Genomic DNA, 20,787 nt, shown 5'->3' with positions numbered 1-20,787 from the left:
GACTTAATGAATTCAAAAAAAATATTGTACAGAACTGAACGAACTATGCAAACTTATTAAGGAGATTAATAACAAATTGAACTTTTCTGGGTGAATAATTGTGAATGCATCTGTCTACTTTCGTACATTATTTATTTATATGTAATTGTGTGGAAATATGTATAATTATCTCTATACCTTTGTAATTTGGTTTGTGAGAATAAAGATATATATATGATTATAGTATTATTTACCCAATAAAAGATCAAGGATTTTGAACAGATATATCATGTTAAGGAGGGGTATTTGCGAAAAATACCAGTCAAGAGAATGTTAAATTTCACGAGCCGTAAGGCGAGGGAAACTCATTCTCAAGACTGGTATTTTTCGCAAATACCCCCCAATAACATGATATATCTGTTTAATTACACCGAATGTTAATGTACTAAAACGCATTGATGATCGTGACGTTACAAGCGTCCAGTCGGATAGAGTATTTTTTGGCAAATACCACGGCAGAGAGGGTAAAAAAGGCATATCCTTTTAGCAAATACCCCGGCGGCGTTAAAAATGAACGATATTCATTTGATAACAGTAAATTGGTGAAAAATACACTGGCTTTTAACCAATCAAAACCCGGATTCTTACATAAGGTGTAATTATTAAGAATAAAATATCCGAAAATCAATAGATGAAATATATAAGACGCAAAAGTGCTGAAAAAATTCATAAATTATGTTTACCAAAGCACAGTTAATAATAATAATACTTTATTCAGAAGCAATACAGCTTATAGAATATACAATTTTACAATATCTTTTTTGAATGCATCAGTGAAATATAAATACAATAATTATACACAATAAATGTATGGCGGAGAATGAAAATAAATTCATATGATAAATAATTAATTCAACTACATGTTACGATTTTTTTCAATATTTAACAAAAATTTACCTAAATTATTAAGTTCTTTCACATTGTGAACGGATAACAACTGTATAAGTTTAAAAGTGGATGGATATTGCCAATAATATTTCTTAATGTATAGTTTTCTTACATCACTATATCTATTACATTCTAGAATAACATGGTATTCGTCTTCTACCATATTGTTATTGCACATAGTACATAATCTGTTTTCTCTATCTACCTTGTAATATCTGCCTGTTTCTATATTGAGGCTATGGGTAGAGATACGATATTTACATATAAAAGGTTTATATATTTGATTAACAGGTCTATCTAAATAAAATTGCAGTATATCTGTGTCATATATATATTTATGAATTATTAAAAAAAGCATTAACATCAGCAATAAAGGTATCTTTCATTCTTTGTTTTAACTCGAGTCGTGTATGAATATATCGACATTATTTACGCTTTGTTTTAGCCACACATCATGAAAACCATATCTACATAAAATATATTTGACTGAACATGCCCAATTCGATTTGTCATTGGGTTTTTTAAATGAACTCTCCAACATATCTTCATAACATGATTTAAGTATACAGTTATCAGTATTTAATAATTTGAACCAAAACTGAATCAGTCTTCTTTGTCTCTATAATACATTGGATAACGTCCTAATTCACAGTAAACCATGTTATTTACAGCAGTTTTTCTAACCTTTAGAATTCGTTTAACAAAATATAAAAGTTCTTTCTCTATATCATCAGCTTTATGATTACCCCACACTTCACAGCTATAATTAAGTATACTAGATACATAAGTATCAAATAAGGACAGTGACGTTTCACAGTTATAATATTCATCTACAATTTTACTACATAAAGCAAAAACAGTCTTTCTTCCTTGATTGGCTAACATTTTTTGTGTATGTAAAAAACTGCCATTATAATTAAAAAGAATACCCAAATATACAAAACTGTCACATATATCTATTTGGTTGTTGTTCAAAAACCATTTTTCTTGTCTTTTTACACTACCTCTATTTCTAAACACGACCACTTTAGTTTTAGACATATTAATATATAAACCATATTCCTCTGAAGAAGAGTTTACAGCATTTATCATATTTTGCAGATCATCTATGTTCTCACTAAATAAAACAGTGTCGTCTGCATACATATTAAGTAAAAATAAATTTAAGGATTTCAATTCATATGACTGACAGCCATTACTGATTAGCTCTACTTCCATATCATTGACATACAACGAGTATAATAAAGGGGATAAAGATTCCCCTTGCATCAAGCCAGTAGTACAACTAAAAAAATCTGAAATTTTTCCATTACACTTTATACTAGTTTACAATTTAGAATACATAGATTTAGTTACAGTAAGAAGTTTACCAGTAACGTCACATCTAACTAATCTCAACCAAATTTTACATGAAAAACACTATTAAACGCTTTAATATAATCGATAAAACAGCAATATAAGCGTTTACCTTTTCTTAATGACTTAGAAATCAGGAAATGAAGACAGAAGATGGCATCAGAAGTGCCGTATCCAGGACGGAATCCAAATTGTGCATCTGTCAGATTGTTGTTAATCTTGCACCATGTTATAAGTCTTAAATTAATTAACGACGTAAATAGTTTTCCTAAATGTGACACCAACGAAATATCTCTGTAGTTTCCAGGATCGTAATGATATCATCCGTAAATCAATATCGTTATTTACACGTTTACAGGTATGTCCCATAGGGATTGACCAGATAAGTCAAAAAATCAATAATGACTCATGTTCCCAAAGGGATTAACCAGATAAGCCGAAAATCCATTATGATTTAGTAGTAATTTTTTTACACAATTAAAGATTGAGGATTTTTTAAGAATAAAGATAAACTGAAAATCATTTCGGTTAAATGTTATTAATAGAAAATATAATACGCAATAGTTTGAATTAAATTGATTAAGTATTTTGTGGTTAATTATTTATAAGTGAATGGAGAAATGATTAAATAACTTTTAAAAGATCTGATTTAAACAGTTAGATTAATTAGTAAATTATATTATTAAATGTCAAAATTAATGATTTATTAAGAACACACAAAAATTTCTCGATTATGTTACTGATTAACAAAATGACCCCTTGATCCATATCGAAAATTTACTCCACCATCCAAGATGGCGGCTTTAACATTAGGTCAACGGGGGCAAAAGTGCCCTGAAGAGACAGGGATGACTTCTAGTGCCAATGAGACAACTCTCCATCTAAAATTACAATTTATAAAAGTAAACCATTATAGGTCAATGTACGGCCTTCAACACGGAGCCTTGGCTAGTTATAGATCTCATTATAGTTAATGTACTGAATATAGGATGGCATAATTGGTATTAAGTTGAAAATGTATAAGCAAAGAGTCATCCAATTATATTAAACGTTTTATAATCTTTCTTACTTCGACCTTATAGATCTAGTAAACAAACATCTCTCTTATGATAATGTAAAAGGGAAAATCGGGAATGCATCAAACAGACAATTAATTGCTGAGTTAATCGATGTTAAAGAGATCGACACATATCATTTTGTTAAAATATTAAATGGAAATGTCCGCAATCAATAATCGAATACACCATCAAACAAGCATTAGCCTTTCAAAAAGGGCTAGTCGACTCTTAGCTGATGAAAATGGAAAGTGCTCTCGCTTTGTAGATTAATTCATTTACTAGAATAGCCACGTGCATCAATCAACAAATTTTACCACAAACGTGAGGTCACACGTTATGAATTAGTATATATCATTTAACGTTGTTGTTTACGAAACTCCAGAAGATTCGACTATTTATAGATAAAAGTTACCCGTGTACCAATATCATGAATGTGCATGATTAATGACCAGACAAAATCGAATTGCTAAAATAGAGAGGACAAATCCGATACTCTACGGGATTGAAGGACATTTACTAGGTTTGGATTGTCCTAACCAATCAATAAACTTATATTATTCACGTCTCGTAATATCTTCCAATCAGGTAGCAAGAAAAATTCACGCACTAACTGTCCATCGTTCAATTCTTAATATCGACTCCTAGGAATCGATACTGAAATGTTACATATACATGTACCTCGAGAGTACGTGAACGACCTGTTACGCGTACCTCTTACGTAAGTACGTGTAACAAAATAAATTATGACCCGAACGTCCCTTCATAGTTTGTTTGATTGAACATGTTTAAAAAGCTACGAGATATATAAAAAGTCTCAAATATGATTTTTGTTGTTGTTCAATCATTAATGAAAGAAGTGAAATCATAATCCGATTTTAGCGGCCAGTATGGTTCAATGTTGTCAAAACAACCCAAGAAACATTGATGATGAATTATTAATATGCAAAGGAATAATTCTATCTCATTTAATCTGTATTCATGTGAACTTCAATTTAACCCCTTACACATACCGATGGACAAAGCATGTAGTGTGCTTGATGGGTTATTTAAAGGAAAATAATGTCATAATAGAAAGTGAAACAGAGGTAAATCATGTGATTGATTGATTGGTTCAATCCACAAAATATTATTCTTATACAGCTAGAAATATGATGAATATATAAATATATTTATAATATGAAATTAAACAGACATAGACAAATCCAAAGGCACGAGTTCGTTTCTACTGTTCTATTTATATCAATATTTATCTTTATATCGCTTAAATGACCATCGGAGGTCTAGCTCCTCGGTAGTTTATGGTGTTTAGACTAAAATACACAGGAAGTTACATATGCTCTAGCCCATGCCCTGTTAGTTGTTTATTTTATACTTCTCATAATGTGGGAAAATTTTTAAATACATTCAATTTGTTAGAAATGAAATATAAGAATTTGAGTCAAATAGGTAAACATGAATTTGACAGCTAGTGCCCCTTTAAGGGAAATCACACGTTCATTCGTGTTACATATATTATGTGGTATTTTCATATCATTTATTCTAACTATTGTGTGTAAATTGTCGTGTCCAATAGTAGAATCAAAATTTCAACATACGGTCTTCAACTGTAAGAACAGAGTCGACAACAAATGATAAACTTTCAATTGGAAGTCCAGGATTATTCATGTTGCAGGAAGAGACCATTAGAACTGGAATGCTCAAGGTAAACATCAGTATACATAAAACGAGTAATATTTACAAAAGTGTATATCAAAACGTTGTGATTGGTATAATCGTTCTAATCAATGGAAAGCTAACCAACCACGGAATTATATATTTGGCGTACAAATAATGAGATTGACCATGATAGTCCTTTAGATTCTGGAACAACGAAATGTGTAAAATGTTAACAATAAATAATGGTTAAATTAACCCAAAACAGATGTTTTACACTTTTAAAGGGATGTTTTGTAATGAGCTAACCCAATAATATCCAAATATTGTACCATCGAAAATGCTGCTTTACACGTGCCTAATTCTTAACGTTAAAATACTATGGCATCATCCAAAGTATTAAGCAACAGGTAAATGTAATTAGAAACCCAAATTAAAGATACAAATTATTGTATTCTTAATTAATAAGGTTTAATCATAAGTTATTATAATACTAGGTTAAATTAATGTTCTTTGAGGTCATGTTTATTTTCAAACAATAGATATTAAAGTTTTTTTTTAACAAGACAAGACAATATTTTATTTAAGTCTAAACTCTTCATTATACACAGGAAAAATTGCAACATATGATTTTCATATGTTTTTCATATGTTTTGTTCAACATATGATAATCATATGTTTTAAAACATATGTTTTCTGTCTGTTTTGAAACATATGAAAAACATATTCATATGAAAAACATATGTTTCATAAATCTTATGAAAAACATATGTTTTTCACAAAACATATGAAAAACAGTTGTTGAAAATCTTATGAAAAACATGTTTTTTATGAATCATATGATAAACATATGTTTTTCTTTATGTTGAAAATTACGTGAAAAGGGTATTTTTGTGGTATTTGAAGAGCATATTCAGCCTATTATACTCCCAGATTCAGCATATTAATCTATAATCTAACACCATATATTAGTGATAAACCCTGATAGTTTTGCATGGTTCACAAATCTCATTAGTGATCTTAGATCGAAGATGTTGAATAAATGTGTAAACATACATATGTTTTGCCTATGTATAACTATGATTTATCATATGTTTAGTAGTAAATACAGTAGTTTTGCATATGTGATAAATAGCCTGCTGTTTAATCCATATCGCGCAACTTTGATGCGCACCCTTTATCGCATACCTTTTATCGCACCCCTACCCTTTATCGCATACTTTTTATCACACCCCTACTTTTTTTTTTTACATAAAGTCAGTTTTGGTTTTTTTTTTTTTGCTTAAGAAGTATATTTTTTTACATTTTCTATTACAGGTAATGAGATGTAGTAAAGAAGAAACAATGAGATGGAGTTAAGGAATGAATTATAAAGAATGAACATGATGAAAGAAGGAACATAGCCAAAAAGATACTGAAATAAAAATAAATAGATACATTTGTTAATACATAAATTTGTATGTTTTTAATTAGCACAGATCAACCAATATGACATTTGATAGTGATATTAGATATTCACATTTAGGACATATAAGAAGATGTGCTATGAGTGCCAATGAGACAACTCTCTATCCAAGTCACAATATAGTTCAAGATACAGTCCTCAATACGAAGTGTAGAGTTATATAAGATAACTGGTACAGATGATTGCCAATGATACAACTCAAGTGATTATTAGTAATTCTATGGCATTGAAATGGGAGTAAAAACCAACTTATTAGCAAGCTATGATGGACCAGTTTATAGAATTTATAATTTCTTTCAACCTTATTAATCATTTTGTTATTCGACTTACAAGTTCAAGGTACATAGACAGCTAGATGTATTTCTTGCATGCTTGATTATAATTCTGTTGATAATGATTTTGTGAGAAATTTTGCTTCTCAAAAGTTGCTTGGACATGGCTATGAGTAAGTCAAATGAAAGTCAGCTTTCAAGAAATTTCAAGGTCGCCATAATGTCTGACAGTTAAAATGATTGTCAGTGCTTTAGAAATTATATCTCATATTTTCCATGTGTTGTTCAAGTACATGGCATGCTATATACAGTGTCTAAAACTTAACTTGTACTTTAAAAGTATGCTTTCTATTGAATAGAATGTAATTTCATATTTACTCTCACATGAAATTCATATTTATATCATTATGAGTATCAAATTAGAAAAAAAAACAACATATGAAAAACATATGTTGAGATCCTCATATGAAATCATATGATTTGATGGCATGAAAAACTTTAACATATGTTTATCATATAATTTTTTAAAAACATGTGTTTATCATATGTTAAACATATGTTTCTCATGTAGTAAAAACATATGTTTTTCATGAGTGGTTCTCAACATACGTTTGACATATGTTTTTGAACATATGAAAAACACATGAAAAACATATGAAAACATATGTTGCAATTTTTCATGTGTATAAAACATATAAACAGTTGATAAAACAACATCACAAAACATACAAGAGCCACTCTAAAAAGAGTTATGAGAGACTATCTAAAATGTATATACAGTATTTACACTAAAATTAGCTATATAAAATACATTTTCTTTTCAATAAAATGTCATTGCAGATTTTGGCAGTATAAAATTAATAACAACGCAAATATTCATACACAGGACAATTCATTAATAAATGTTTTTCATCTTCAATTAAAAGATTTTCATTACAAATACTGTTATAACAAATTCTATTATCAACTAAAATACCTTCATACCTTCGTGTCTCAATTTTCAAAGGAGCAGTACCACTTCTAAATTTGGCATAGGCAATCCTATATCTACCAGGTATAATTTTTAATAAATAATTTTCTTCGCCAAATTCACTTTTGAACAGTCTGTAAGTACACGAATGTACGTAGTTTACTTCGCTCGTTTGACATTAAATCAATATACCATTGCTCTTTAAATCTACATGTAACAAGCAATGAACTAACAAAAGCATATCAGTAATACATGTATACATTACGTACAACTATAACTGTTATCAAGATAATGAGATACACTATCATCAAACTTACATGTATGTTAAAGTAGGACGTGTTTTCTTAATCATTCCAAATATTTTAAGGATTTAAAACACAAGAAATATGGAAAAGGATGTCGACAGTAGCTGTCAAGAATTAGAAAATGATAAGGGTAAAGATGACATTTCATTTTATTGATTTGTGGTGGGTTTTTTTTTTTTTTGTCTTTTTTAGATTAGGAAGAAATGTTTTTTGATAACATACATGGAGCCAACTGCTATTGATTTATAGTTTACTATGTTGTCCTGTAACACATCTGTCCAAATTTAGGATTTTGAGCGCTCGTAAACATATAAGACCCAGCTACATTATGTATTTGCCTGTCTTAATTAAGTCAGGAGCATGGAGTACAGTAGTTGCCGTTTGTTATATATTTTTTTTTTTCGTAAAATGTTTAGTTATTAGGCCCTTAACTTCTCGTTTGAAGTGTTTCACTAATTTAAAAGTCGCAGTATAGGCTTTTCTCATTGTTGAAGGCGATCTATAGCCTACAATTGCTTACATCCACTTCATATAAAACGTATTTGTTATCCACCAGCCGAGTTTACATTATGTAGATAGTTATCTCATTGGACATCTTACCACATTTCGGATGTTCCTTGTTCTTAGATGCTTGGACGCTTAACCCCGACTTTATCCGATAAAAACAGCGATTAGTTAGAAGGAAACCTTTCTTGGCTTTGCATGCACCTATGGAGACATGGGGTTTGTTTTATCAATTGCAGGCATTAACTGTGAAAGAAGGCTGTTTTCACTGATATGAATGATTAGGTATAACTAATATAACAATATATATTGTCTCACAGTGAACACAATACAGAAAAGAATCTTTTTTCCACTATATATTACCAATTGGAACAAACTACCTGATAAATTTAAATTGCACATTTGTAGACTCTTTCAAATTTTCAATTTCAAAGCATCAATATTAACTCAACTATTACATTAAACTTATTATACATAGCATTTCTCATTTTACCTCTACTTTTTATTTTGTATAGTAATCTATGTCTAGTTGTAAGTTTCCTCCTGTGACAATATCTTCAATTTGTTAAAGGTGGTCACTATATGATAGAAGTGGAAGTAGAATATTTATAAACAGCGAAGTATTTTATTCAGTGACATATATCAAGTAACTGAAACTGGTAGAAATTTCATGTAAAGCTACCAGTACCAGTAAAATTCGTTTTTTTTTCTTATTATGTGACGTTACATAACCAACAGTAAGTCAATGAAAAAGTATGAAATGCTTACAAGAAAGTGTACGACAATCATTTAATATAATTTACATAGATTCAAAAGATAAGTATCATATCTTTTTTAAAACGATAAATTTGTTTTGATTAAACAGTAATATTGTCATTATCTCAAATTTCTATATGCAGTTACACTTTCAGAAGATGTTTCATCAAAATCTTCATTGTGTCTATATTTCTTTCATCAAGTTGATGTCGTACAATGTATCACTACCTTCAGCTTATATGGCAATATGAATCGCTGTACTATATTTTCTTTATCTGTTTAAGCTGGGGTCACACATTCACGACGATTTTTACTGCCGTCCTTGACAGGACCATTCCCGATTAAATTTTGGCAAAAGTCTCATCAAGATCCTGTGAATCGTGGATGGAAATTCACACTTTAATTAAAATTTGTAAAACAAATAATTTAATCACGACAACAATCAGATATTGTTCAGGAAGCATCGATATTCAACCGTTTTAAAGCAAATTTATCCAGATAATCCCGTTGTCAATCCGCTTCTAATCCAATTTGTAATTTCGACGGGTAAAATTCGACCGAGTCTGGCACGACTGCGTCTAGATTCTACCGAATGTAATCCAACAGAGATCCGACATTGAACAGACAGTGGACCGACGCTGACGGAAGTTATCCGTTCGAAAACTGTCGGCATACTCGGGATAATCAGGTACTGTCAGAACGTAATCCTTTCACGGTCTGCTCTATCGCATTGCAAACGGCTTTGTCTGGTCTCAGTCGTATTGTATTCTGTAATTGTCGGGACTCTGACGTGGGTATTATTGACGAGTTTCGTATAGATAACGAGACTGTTCCGGAACGGTTTAGGCAAAAACGGTTCGCAATTGACAAGATCTGGATGGAATCTGGATGGAATCTGGACTCAATCGGCAGAAAAACAGCAATGAAAATTTCTCCAGATCATTCCCGTTCTACAGGACACCGTCCAGAATACACAGAACATTGTTAGGATTTTGATCCGATACAGCAGAATCTTTTACGACATAGACACGATTGTAATCCGACTAGACAAAATCGGCTGAGTTTCCCCGAATGTAACGGGACGCACTTAACTGTCGGGGTGCTTCGCCGAACTATTGGGACCTTTCCCGACCCGTAGGAATATGTTACGAACTTAAACGATTGCGTTCAGACAATGATAGGACATTCCAGATAACTGAGGATAGTAATACAACTTTTTCTCTTTTCGTGTCGTATCGCTGTCTGATCTCAAACGGGAGCAATATTCGGCAATGTGTGAACCCCGCATTAAATTGCAAATAAACACTGATAATTGAAACCACTTCTATGTAAATAAATATATAAAGTATTAATAGAAATCATATCAGTGTATATATGATATGACCACTCTTTACTATCAAATGTATCAGTTGTCTATCTAACAAGATAAACTCATATTAAACTAATTTTATTAATACTAGAACACACCCGTGATATCGCGTGTCCGTGACTGAATTAAAGTATATAACTATGCGTAAGCCTTATTTTAATATTGGTATTTTCATCTGATAAATTCATGCCGATTATAAGATGCACAGTTTTCTCTGCTTTTAAACACTTTTATTTTGTTTGCACCCGTCGACCTGGAAATTTTTGGTAATATTAATTATTTGGAAAACAAAAGGGCCTGGAATGGAGTAATTTTTTATCAACAGCATTGTCGCATATTAGTTATAAATAACCGCTGTTTTACGTCATGCCGGCTAAAAAATTGAAAACTGTACCTATACGCCTTATTTTAAGTCCAGATTTTTAGTACTCGTATTGACATCTTAGAAAGTCATACTGATTAAAATACTACAATAGGAAACAATGTGTAACGTGTAACCGGACGATCAATGGATCCGTATCTGAATAAATCAGGATTTCAAGTGTTCAACTTAAATTTGCACCACAACAAGTTGTCCTATTTAAAACAATCAACACACCCTTATATGAATTCACAATGTCAAATATATATAAGCTACACAATGCACATAAATTAAATTACAGGGTGAAGTTCTTCATTCACTATGTATACACACAATGCCTTATTACAGAATATATACACACAATGTCACTATGCAATCACTATGCAACATGTATCAGACCGATTTATTCACAATGTCACTAACAGATTATTATGCAACATGCATACGGCCCTTTATTACACCATGTCACCAACAGACTACTTTGCAACATGCATCAAGTAAGTATTACACAAAACGTATGAACACAAAATCACATATATACAACTTCTATTTACAACGTCCAGCAATATGTAGTATCACTTTGTTAGTCTGCAACTAACCACAATAACACAATGACACAATTACACTTGCACAATGTTTCAATTCACAAGGAATATATATATATAACACAGCTGAACTCACGCACTAACTATCCCTTTGAGTTCCCACACAATGAATATTATCCAACTGGTAAGGTTTAACACAGTGCACTTTCACTAATACACTTCCACAATATAACAACTTGCAACACCAGCAAGTAAACACCTTGTATTCTCACTAATACATATCTATGAAGTATTCACACTTCCACATAGTACAACTTGCAACACCAGCAAGTATACACCTTGTATTCTCATTAATACAATAACCACTTATATATCCGATTCACTTTATACATTGTATCACAATCACTATTGCAATATTCACATATAAATCCGAACACTATTTATATATCCTTTGGAATCACTTAATTCACTCTACTTACCAGTTAGAATATTTAATCCTGATGTTATCACTTCAGCGGTCCACATAAAACTGACAAAGTTTCTCTGTCTTGAGCTGGTTTATATACTACCATATGGAACGGTCCATTATACTTGAAGGGGTGAAAATCAAGACTATACCAATTTTAGGGGTGTTTTAAGTAATAGATGGTGCTCCAACTATGGAGAAACTTATATACATATAGAAACATAATTAATAGGGAAAGACAACTGGTATTTCACATCAAACCAAACGAACTATGACCGATTTTCGTTACAAATGTGACAATGATTGAATTTAGTAATGTCAACTCTGTGATTATGACCCATGTATAATAGCAAATTCCTAAATACACCCGGTTTGGTGGTTGCCCTGTCAGATGCGGAACGTACAGATAAGGTAAAAGGTAACAGGTGAATATGTAAGAGATAAATTTGTCCTGGTAAAATATGTCTGGGCGGACACATATAACTAGTAGAAAAAGTCCATGGTTACAAAATTTACTAGTATTTTTTGTCCGATGTTAGTAATTTATGTCCCCCAGACTAATTTTCCTAGGAGTTCTAGTCCATGTCATTAATATTCCTAGGTAAAAACGTCCATGTCCTCTTTATAGGAAAAATATTAATGAATCAAATCATTTTAGTTTAAACAATGGAAACTTATAAGAGTTGTTTATTTATATTTTTGATAAAATGTATGTCCCCAGACTAGGTAAAATCGTCCATGCCCTTTATTTTGTAATGTAAATAAAAATGTTATATTTTGATATTGTTATATAGAGTTGTGTATCAATTCTTTTAATAAAGTTAATGTTCCCAGATTAATTTTCCTAGGAAATTTTGTCCATGTCATTAATATTCCTAGGTAAAATCGTCCATGTCCTGTATTTTAAAAGGAACGTTTTAATGGAACAAATTATTTACATGGAAATGCAATTTTGATGTTTTAATATATTGTTCGGATCAAGAGCTCGGGCATTAAAATTTAATGACATGAATGTCCCCGGACTAATTTTCCTAGGAAATCATGTCCATGTCAATAATATTGCTACTGCCTAGGTAAAATGTCAGACCTTTTTTTCAAAAGATTAATAAAAATTTCATGTTTCAATATTCAGTTTTACAGTTGTATATGAATATGTTCCCACACTTATTTTCTTAGGAAATCGTGTCCATGTCAATAACATTCCTAGGTAAAATTGTCCATTCCCTTTATTTTAAAATGTCAATATAAATGTTATGTTTCAATATTCAGTTATAGAGGTGTGTATTATATTTTAATAAAATATGTCCCCAGACTTATTTTCCTAGGACATCGTGTCCATGTTATTAACATTCCTAGGTTACAAAGTCACTTTTCTTTATTTTAAATGGGAAAAAATAATGAAACTTTCAAATCTGTTTTAATTTTCAATAATTGTTATAAGTCTGGCAGACAGATTTTACTACCGGACCAAATTTACTGTTACAAATATACTATTGGTATCGGTATCGGACTCGACCCGGAACTTCTTAATTATTGGCAATATTAATTACGTGGAAAACAAATGGGCCTAGAGTGGTGTAATTTTTAATCAACACCACTGTACTATATTAGTTATGTATAAACTTGAATTCTTTGATTCATCGTTTTTACGTGATGACGGCTGACAAATTGGACCTCGTAATTTTAGTATTATAGACTAGTACTTCGTGTGTGCGAAAATTGTTTCGGAAATAAGTTATCTGATTGAATATCGAGTTGACCTCTGAAGACCGCCATCGCGGTCATATAAGCGGTATAAACATAAATATAGATATAAATGTATAGCGATAGAATTTTTCTAGATCTGTTTAATTTCATATAATACATGTAGGTTAGAAAAACATGTTAATCGTTGTTTTTCTTGTATATGAATGAGTTTTTGTGGATCGATTTATTTCGCTTTTAATGTTGACATTCTTATCTTTTAAATAACTCAACACGCATAATTACTGCGTATTTCATCTCTAACTAAAGGGATAAATTAAAGACCACACGAATACAGGTTTAATGAGGTCAAATTGTTCACTTGCAAGTGAATATTTCATCATCGATGTTTTTTAGGTTAGTTTAACCAAATTGAACCATGATACTTGCTGCTAAAATCGAATTGTAATTTTATTATTTCACTTTTATTAAGGATTGAACAATATAATCGGTTTTTTTTTGTCTTCCATATATATAGTAGATAGTGTCTCTTTACAGGGTGAATCGTTTCTGTCACTGATTACATGTTGGATATTTGCATATGTCTTTAGACTGTGTTTTATCCATGTGGCAACATTCAAGCAGCATCTATAAATTTTTTTTTTTTTATTCTTGGATAATATAAAAATACAAAACAGTATCTGTCGTTGAATATCTCAATTATATTTTCTTTCGAACATTTGTCTTGACAGCTATTTCATTGGATAGTAAGACCCGTAAAGTACTTATCGCTTGGTAGTCATTGAACTGATGTTGCCATTTGAATTGCGTTGATAAATGTCTACCTTATCAGGAACATATAATATTTGATGATACTGTTCCCAGACCTTAATCACGTAGACATGATTTTAATCCGGAAATTGTAATATACTAACAGATGAATTGATATTTATTTGCATATTGTCGATTTCTCAGTATCCGACGCAACTCAATATTTCAAATGGTATTATGAGATTGAATTTTCAATTCATTTTTTTTTTAGTTTTTTAATTTGCAATTTAAAAGATCTTATGAATGCAACTCAAAATCAGTTGTCTCCCTTTGATCAAAATCAGTTGCCCCCCTTCCATCAAAATCAGTAATAGCCCTTTCGATCAATATAAAATTTTATACACAGATTCGTTTACGAATAACTGTCATAATGCTGAATTATCAAAAAAACATAGTTGTTTCCACTGTACTACATAATTGAGCTGCGTCGGATAGAAATCGGCCTTATGCAAGTGCACATGTATATCATATATACATGTAACTTTGATTAGTTTAAGGAAAATTTACCATGTTCAAGTACAATATAAAAGATGAATTTTGGTCTGTGATATAGGGTTCTCATAACAACTCAATGATCAAACAGTTCTAGACTTTTGATTGAGATTTAATTTCAAGCCGAAATAGGATAACTATGGTGGCCGGATGCGGCCATTTCCTCTTTTCGTGTTTTCGCGTTTTCTCCTCTCACTTTTTCAACTCGAAATCGGGAAATCGAGAAATCGAGAAATTGAGAAATAGGGAAATCGGGAAATCGGGAAATCGAGAAATCGAGAAATTGAGAAATTGGGAAATTGGGAAATCGGGTAATCGAGAAAGCAAAAACGCGAAATCGAGAAATTCATTTCGCGTTTTCGCGTTTTCGCTTTCGTGTTTTCGCGTTTTTGCTTTCTCGATTTCTCGATTTCCCTATTTTCCGATTTCTCAATTTCTCGATTTCGCTTTCTCGCTTTCTCGATTTCCCGATTTCCCGATTTCCCGATTTCGCGTTTGCAAAGTGAAGGAAGAAAACACGAAAACGAGAAAAGGCGAAATGGCCGCATCCGGCCACCATAGATAACAGATGTATATTGATATATATAATAACTTGCATAAGCCAAGGTCGATTTCTATCCGACGGAGCCAATATATTATTATGGTATCCTACTTTAATAACCTTTCAAAGTATTTTACATCACCGGCTTTTGATTTATTTAGTTTACGACTTCCTGACTAGGTTATTTATGGGTCACCTTATTTATGACCCCCCTCTTAATATTAATAAACTCAGAGAAAAGATTCCACAATTCACATTTTAACGTGTTATTTCTAATTCATTAAAGATACAGAACGACCAGTAAACGAAACATGATTACTAGTATACCACTTAAATGACAACTTTACGATATTCTACTCCTAAACTTGTTGTTTGACGAATTATGAATTTGGTAAAGAAGGCAGATAGTACTTTGATCCAAATAATTATTTTGAAACGTGACATTCATTTTGCTTTGCAGGCCGTCGTGTTGATTGGGGTAAATTTGAATCAACTATGCGAAACTCCATGATTTTGGGAGAATCATTTAACGGAGGACCAGATCTGCAAAATCTGATGAGATCCAACACAGCTCTAACATGCGGGATTGCAGTACAAAATTGGACTAACACTGAGTTATCTTCCCCTCACTATACATCATTTACAGGCATGCTGTCAATACCACCCACGTCTATACCATCAGGAACAATTCAGGCAGTGGTAAGATCAATTAAAACAATGCCTTTGTAGTTTTGAAAAAGCCGAAAATACACTAGGCAGAATCAAAACCTTTGCTTTCAAATCTCAGATACTACACAATCAGCCGACCGTGCGAGGCCTGTATAGCCAGTTAATGTCGTTAAAACTTCCATCATGTACACATTATGGGTCTTGTTATCGGCAATTGAAATTAAAAGAAGCCAAGATTTAGATCCCTGATCGACTACAGAGTCAGGCTGACCACAGTGACATGTTTACATTTAATGGATAAATGATTAATGCAACATAGAATAGCAACAATTTCTTAACAATATCGAGGAAAATTTGGCTGTGGCACAAACAAATAGAACATGATATGCATGGAAAGCCGTTTTACTATATATATTCTAGCTTCAAAGTATCTAATATAAAATAGCCGATATCTTTTAAGTATCTAATATAAAATAGCCGATATCTTTTAAGTATCTAATATAAAATAGCCGATATCTTTTAAGTATCTAATATAATCTAGATTTTAGAAGAGATGTCAAGATTATATAGTTCAAAATACAATTATCCTATTAATATTTTCTGTATAATATATCGTTAATACTTTTATGAGATATCTAATATATTTTATTTATATACCACAGAGGGAAATTATGTTTTCTGGTCTGTGTGTCTGTTCGTTCGTTCGTTCGTTCGTTCGTAGTTTAAAGTTTTTGGTCAAGGATGTTTTTGATGAGGTTGAAGTGCAATCAACTTAAAACTTAGTAGAAATGTTCCACAGCATCAACCCATAATATGATTTTTCTAATTTTAATGCCACATTAGGGTGCAATTTTCACAGCTTTCTTAATATTTTACCTTAAGTTTAACTTCATAGAAACCAGTTATATCCTGAATTGTACATGTATCAACTTTCTGCATCTCAATTTTCAACATACATTTTTGTACCTTTAAAGCCTTCTAAGAAAAAAATGACCTTCAAAATAGGTACTCCAAATAAAACTTAAATTAGTTTACTGTGGAGCGCATTAATTTTCAATTTTTAATGCAAACTCATAGACAAGTACATTTTGGCTCAAAATGGTCTAAATATATTTCTCTTTCAACAAAAGTTTCATTTCTGCAAGTTTGTTGGTTAGTTTAAGTAAACAAGGACATCAAAAGCACTATTTTGTGTCAGAGTAGGGCTACTTTTAAATACGTTCTAATTTGGAGCGAGTAATTGGTGGTTTAATACCTTTAGAATGTTATCACGAATATATTTTATTTGCCATACCAATCCATCGTTATGTATAGATATTAAAAAAGAAACCATATAAATAGATCTAAACGTCTGTTTATATTGCTCACTTGGTAAAGAAGTAGGTCCGGTAAGAGCCGATTTTGGCCTCAAATTTCAGGTTCATCTAACGAAAGATTTTTGGACATTTTTCAAACACTTAGTGTCTGTTTAATTTGATTCAATTAGTTTATGTGAAAGATTTTAACCAAAGTAGGGCATTAACAATGCTCCGATTCAAGCTCAAATATGAAAAAATCTATCAAATATGCCAAAAAATGTCAATTTTCAGATGTTTTCTGTCAGAAATGAAAGTGGCCGCATCTGTGTTCATCCTCAGCCTTTATATATGTTATGTATAATCATCAAATACAACCTACATTTCAATATAAAGAATGAACACAAATGAGGCCACTTTCATTTTAGACGGAAACCGTCTAAAATTTAACTAAAATGCTAAAATTGTGAAGATTTCAGTAATTTAGCATGACCTAAGGCTGCTAGTACCCAATATATGTGCATTGTATTGTAAAAAAAAAAAAAAAAGCTCATATGTGTGTAGCAGAAGCATTCTACTTTCCAATAAATAAATAAAAGTTTACATTTTAACAATTTTGTAAAACTGCTATATTTTGGGGCAAAAAGGGGTCTTACTGGATCTACTCCTTTGAGGATGAGCTTCAATTTTTGCTAAAATGTCCACGTTAACATAATCCAAAGGGAAGATTTATTTTAAATCATTTCCAACATTTGTTATAATTTTTAAAACTTAAATAAATCTTCCAAACTTGTATGGCTCTTGACCCAAGAACATGTATCAGATTCTCTTATTTTAAAATTGGGCTGTTATATTAGTGACTGCTTTGAATTAAGGAGATCAGGTATGAATACTGACTCTATAAATCAAATAAATAATTTACGAATGAATGCATATAATGTAATTCAATTCTTTCATTTATAATATATATATTGTGGTTGGCTCTGATTATGACCAATGCTAATAAACCCAATATATATTAACATGTACATGCGTTGTTTGTTGTTGTGATTACCAATTATGTCCATCACTTGTATCTGATTTTATGCCATTTATGGAACTTGTAACTTGGGAAATAAAACTATTCTATTCTATTCTATATTCTAGTTTCAAAACGGAATATTACACGAGTGTTGTCCTCTTTATGAAGTTAACTATTTCATTTCATTTATGATATTTTCTTTTTTAAACATGTCATTGTGTTTGATTCCTTAGGTTAGTCACAAAAGCACTATTGGTATAAGAGGATGCAGCGGGCTGATATCCTGGAAACTAAAAAGCAGACGTGTTGTCATGGCATGGACGATCCCATACTTTTCTTCAAATGCCCTGGCCGTTGGAATAACAAACAATACCTGCGATGTGCATGATGATAAGTGGTTCAGAAAAATGATGCAAGAAAAGAGTGACAACGAAATCACTTTTACTAAGGAAGTTTACCAGAATGGCAAGGCATGCAAAGAGTGTAAAGTTGTATCTTCTGATGGAAAGTATGAAGTTCTCGCAACCATGGGGACAAGTGCTAGGTCCGAGATAAAGGTTTATGTCCGTGGAACCACTTTTGATACATCTCATAAATCTATTCGATCGAAGCAACTTACAACCAAAACAGGTAGAAATGACTCTGGTCCATTCTGATTATTTGGATAGAGTTACTTTTAATGCTTTACATATGTTATATTATGATTTTATTGTTATTACACACTGTCAAAATCATTACAAACTGTTATTTATATATAAGCCATAACATAATATTCTGGATAAGGTTTACGGAAACGAGAATAATGGTAAAATTAAAAAAAAAAGTTGGAGCATAATTGGCCAACTATATAAAGAAAAAATGGAAATTAAAGACCCCCTTCCTTCAACATAAAAATAAGAAGATGTGGTATGAATGCCAATGAGATATCTTTTCGTTGCTCATGATGTGCGATGGCTTTAGTGGATAGCATTCTTAGTTGTATCTATGTAAGTCACGGACTCTCTTTTGACTTACTTGTTAACACTAAAACAAATTGTTCAGTTTTTGAAAATGTTGACAACTGCAACGTATACCGATTCTCCTTCATTGTTTTGCACATCAAGTTCTGTTGTGTTATCGAATGAACAGGAAAAAGGTTTCAGGAGATACAAAATTTATTGTGGATCGATTTTTTTAATTATTTTGAACTCTGTATTACTTACATATAATTTAACTTTATAACTAGTTGTATTATGGCAGAAGTGTGCCTTACATTAATAAAACTTCATTTATACATAATTACATTAGATGTACGTTTCATTATAATACGTTATTCTGATTGGCTAACTGCACATCACGTGCTATTCCTGAAACAATTGTATTAGACAATAACATTTATCATTCATGATGACACGAGGTCCCACAATAAAGTGCACAGGTAAATTAAATGAAAACTTGATAAAAATCGTGTTTTCATGATTCTAGCTTCCGCGCTTCATACAAAATGTACTTCGGTCAACGCTTTTACAACCCAATAAATTTACAAAAAGCAGCATTCAATTCTTAAATTTATAAAATAGTTAAACGTTTTTATTACATTGGTTGCAATGAATTACATTGATTTCCCAGTTAAATAAAAACCGATAATTTCACATGTGAAATAAACGTGGTTATTTCACTCTCTGACGTCATACAACAATAGGCGTTGTCAAGACGTTGATAACGTCGGATCAAAACAAATTGTCAATGCGTAGGAAAAAGATATAGTTCCTTACATTTCTTACATTAATTTCATAAAAAAAAAGCCATTTGCCAATGTAATAAAAAGAATAACTAATCGCCGTATTTGAATATCAAAAATAAGACAACTTGTGACCGAACGCCGCTATGGATTAAACTCGTGCTGCGCACTCGTTTAATCCATGCGTCGTTCGGTTACTATAAGTATTACAGTGACAACTATCGCATTAAAGAACCTCGTTTACATTTCAATCCGTATATATGTAGGACTCAAATCTATGGTGGGTTCCAAATCTATGGCAGATTCCTAATCTATGGTAAATGTGACGTCATGCCATCCCAAATCTAGGTGTAATACCACCAAATCATGATACGCCACATCCGGTTGCATACGAAAGTAGGTCTAAAAAAATATTCCCTTGAATTTGACAGTTGTAGAAAATTAACCCTGCATTTCAATGCACTTAAATTTTTCTGAGTCATAAACATGTATGTTGGGTGTCTGAAAGCATCATTCTTTTTTTATTTG

General features: G+C 31.5%; 1 protein-coding gene across 1 annotated transcript; it reads left to right on the top strand.

Annotated features, from left to right (window-relative positions):
- The first annotated feature begins 8,023 nt into the window (after positions 1 to 8,023).
- LOC143051340 (conoporin-Cn1-like) lies at positions 8,024 to 19,280 on the top strand. The gene is made up of 3 exons (XM_076224280.1): positions 8,024 to 8,136; positions 16,015 to 16,253; positions 18,773 to 19,280. The coding sequence occupies exons 1-3, from the start codon at positions 8,088 to 8,090 to the stop codon at positions 19,193 to 19,195; spliced, it is 711 nt and encodes a 236-aa protein (XP_076080395.1). The 5' UTR covers positions 8,024 to 8,087; the 3' UTR covers positions 19,196 to 19,280.
- The last annotated feature ends 1,507 nt before the right edge of the window (positions 19,281 to 20,787 follow it).

This window comes from Mytilus galloprovincialis, chromosome 11, assembly GCF_965363235.1.
Source record: "Mytilus galloprovincialis chromosome 11, xbMytGall1.hap1.1, whole genome shotgun sequence".
Classification (NCBI taxonomy): domain Eukaryota; kingdom Metazoa; phylum Mollusca; class Bivalvia; order Mytilida; family Mytilidae; genus Mytilus; species Mytilus galloprovincialis.
The sequence above is the reverse complement of the archived record's forward strand: the minus strand, read 5'-3'. Positions and strand labels throughout refer to the sequence as shown.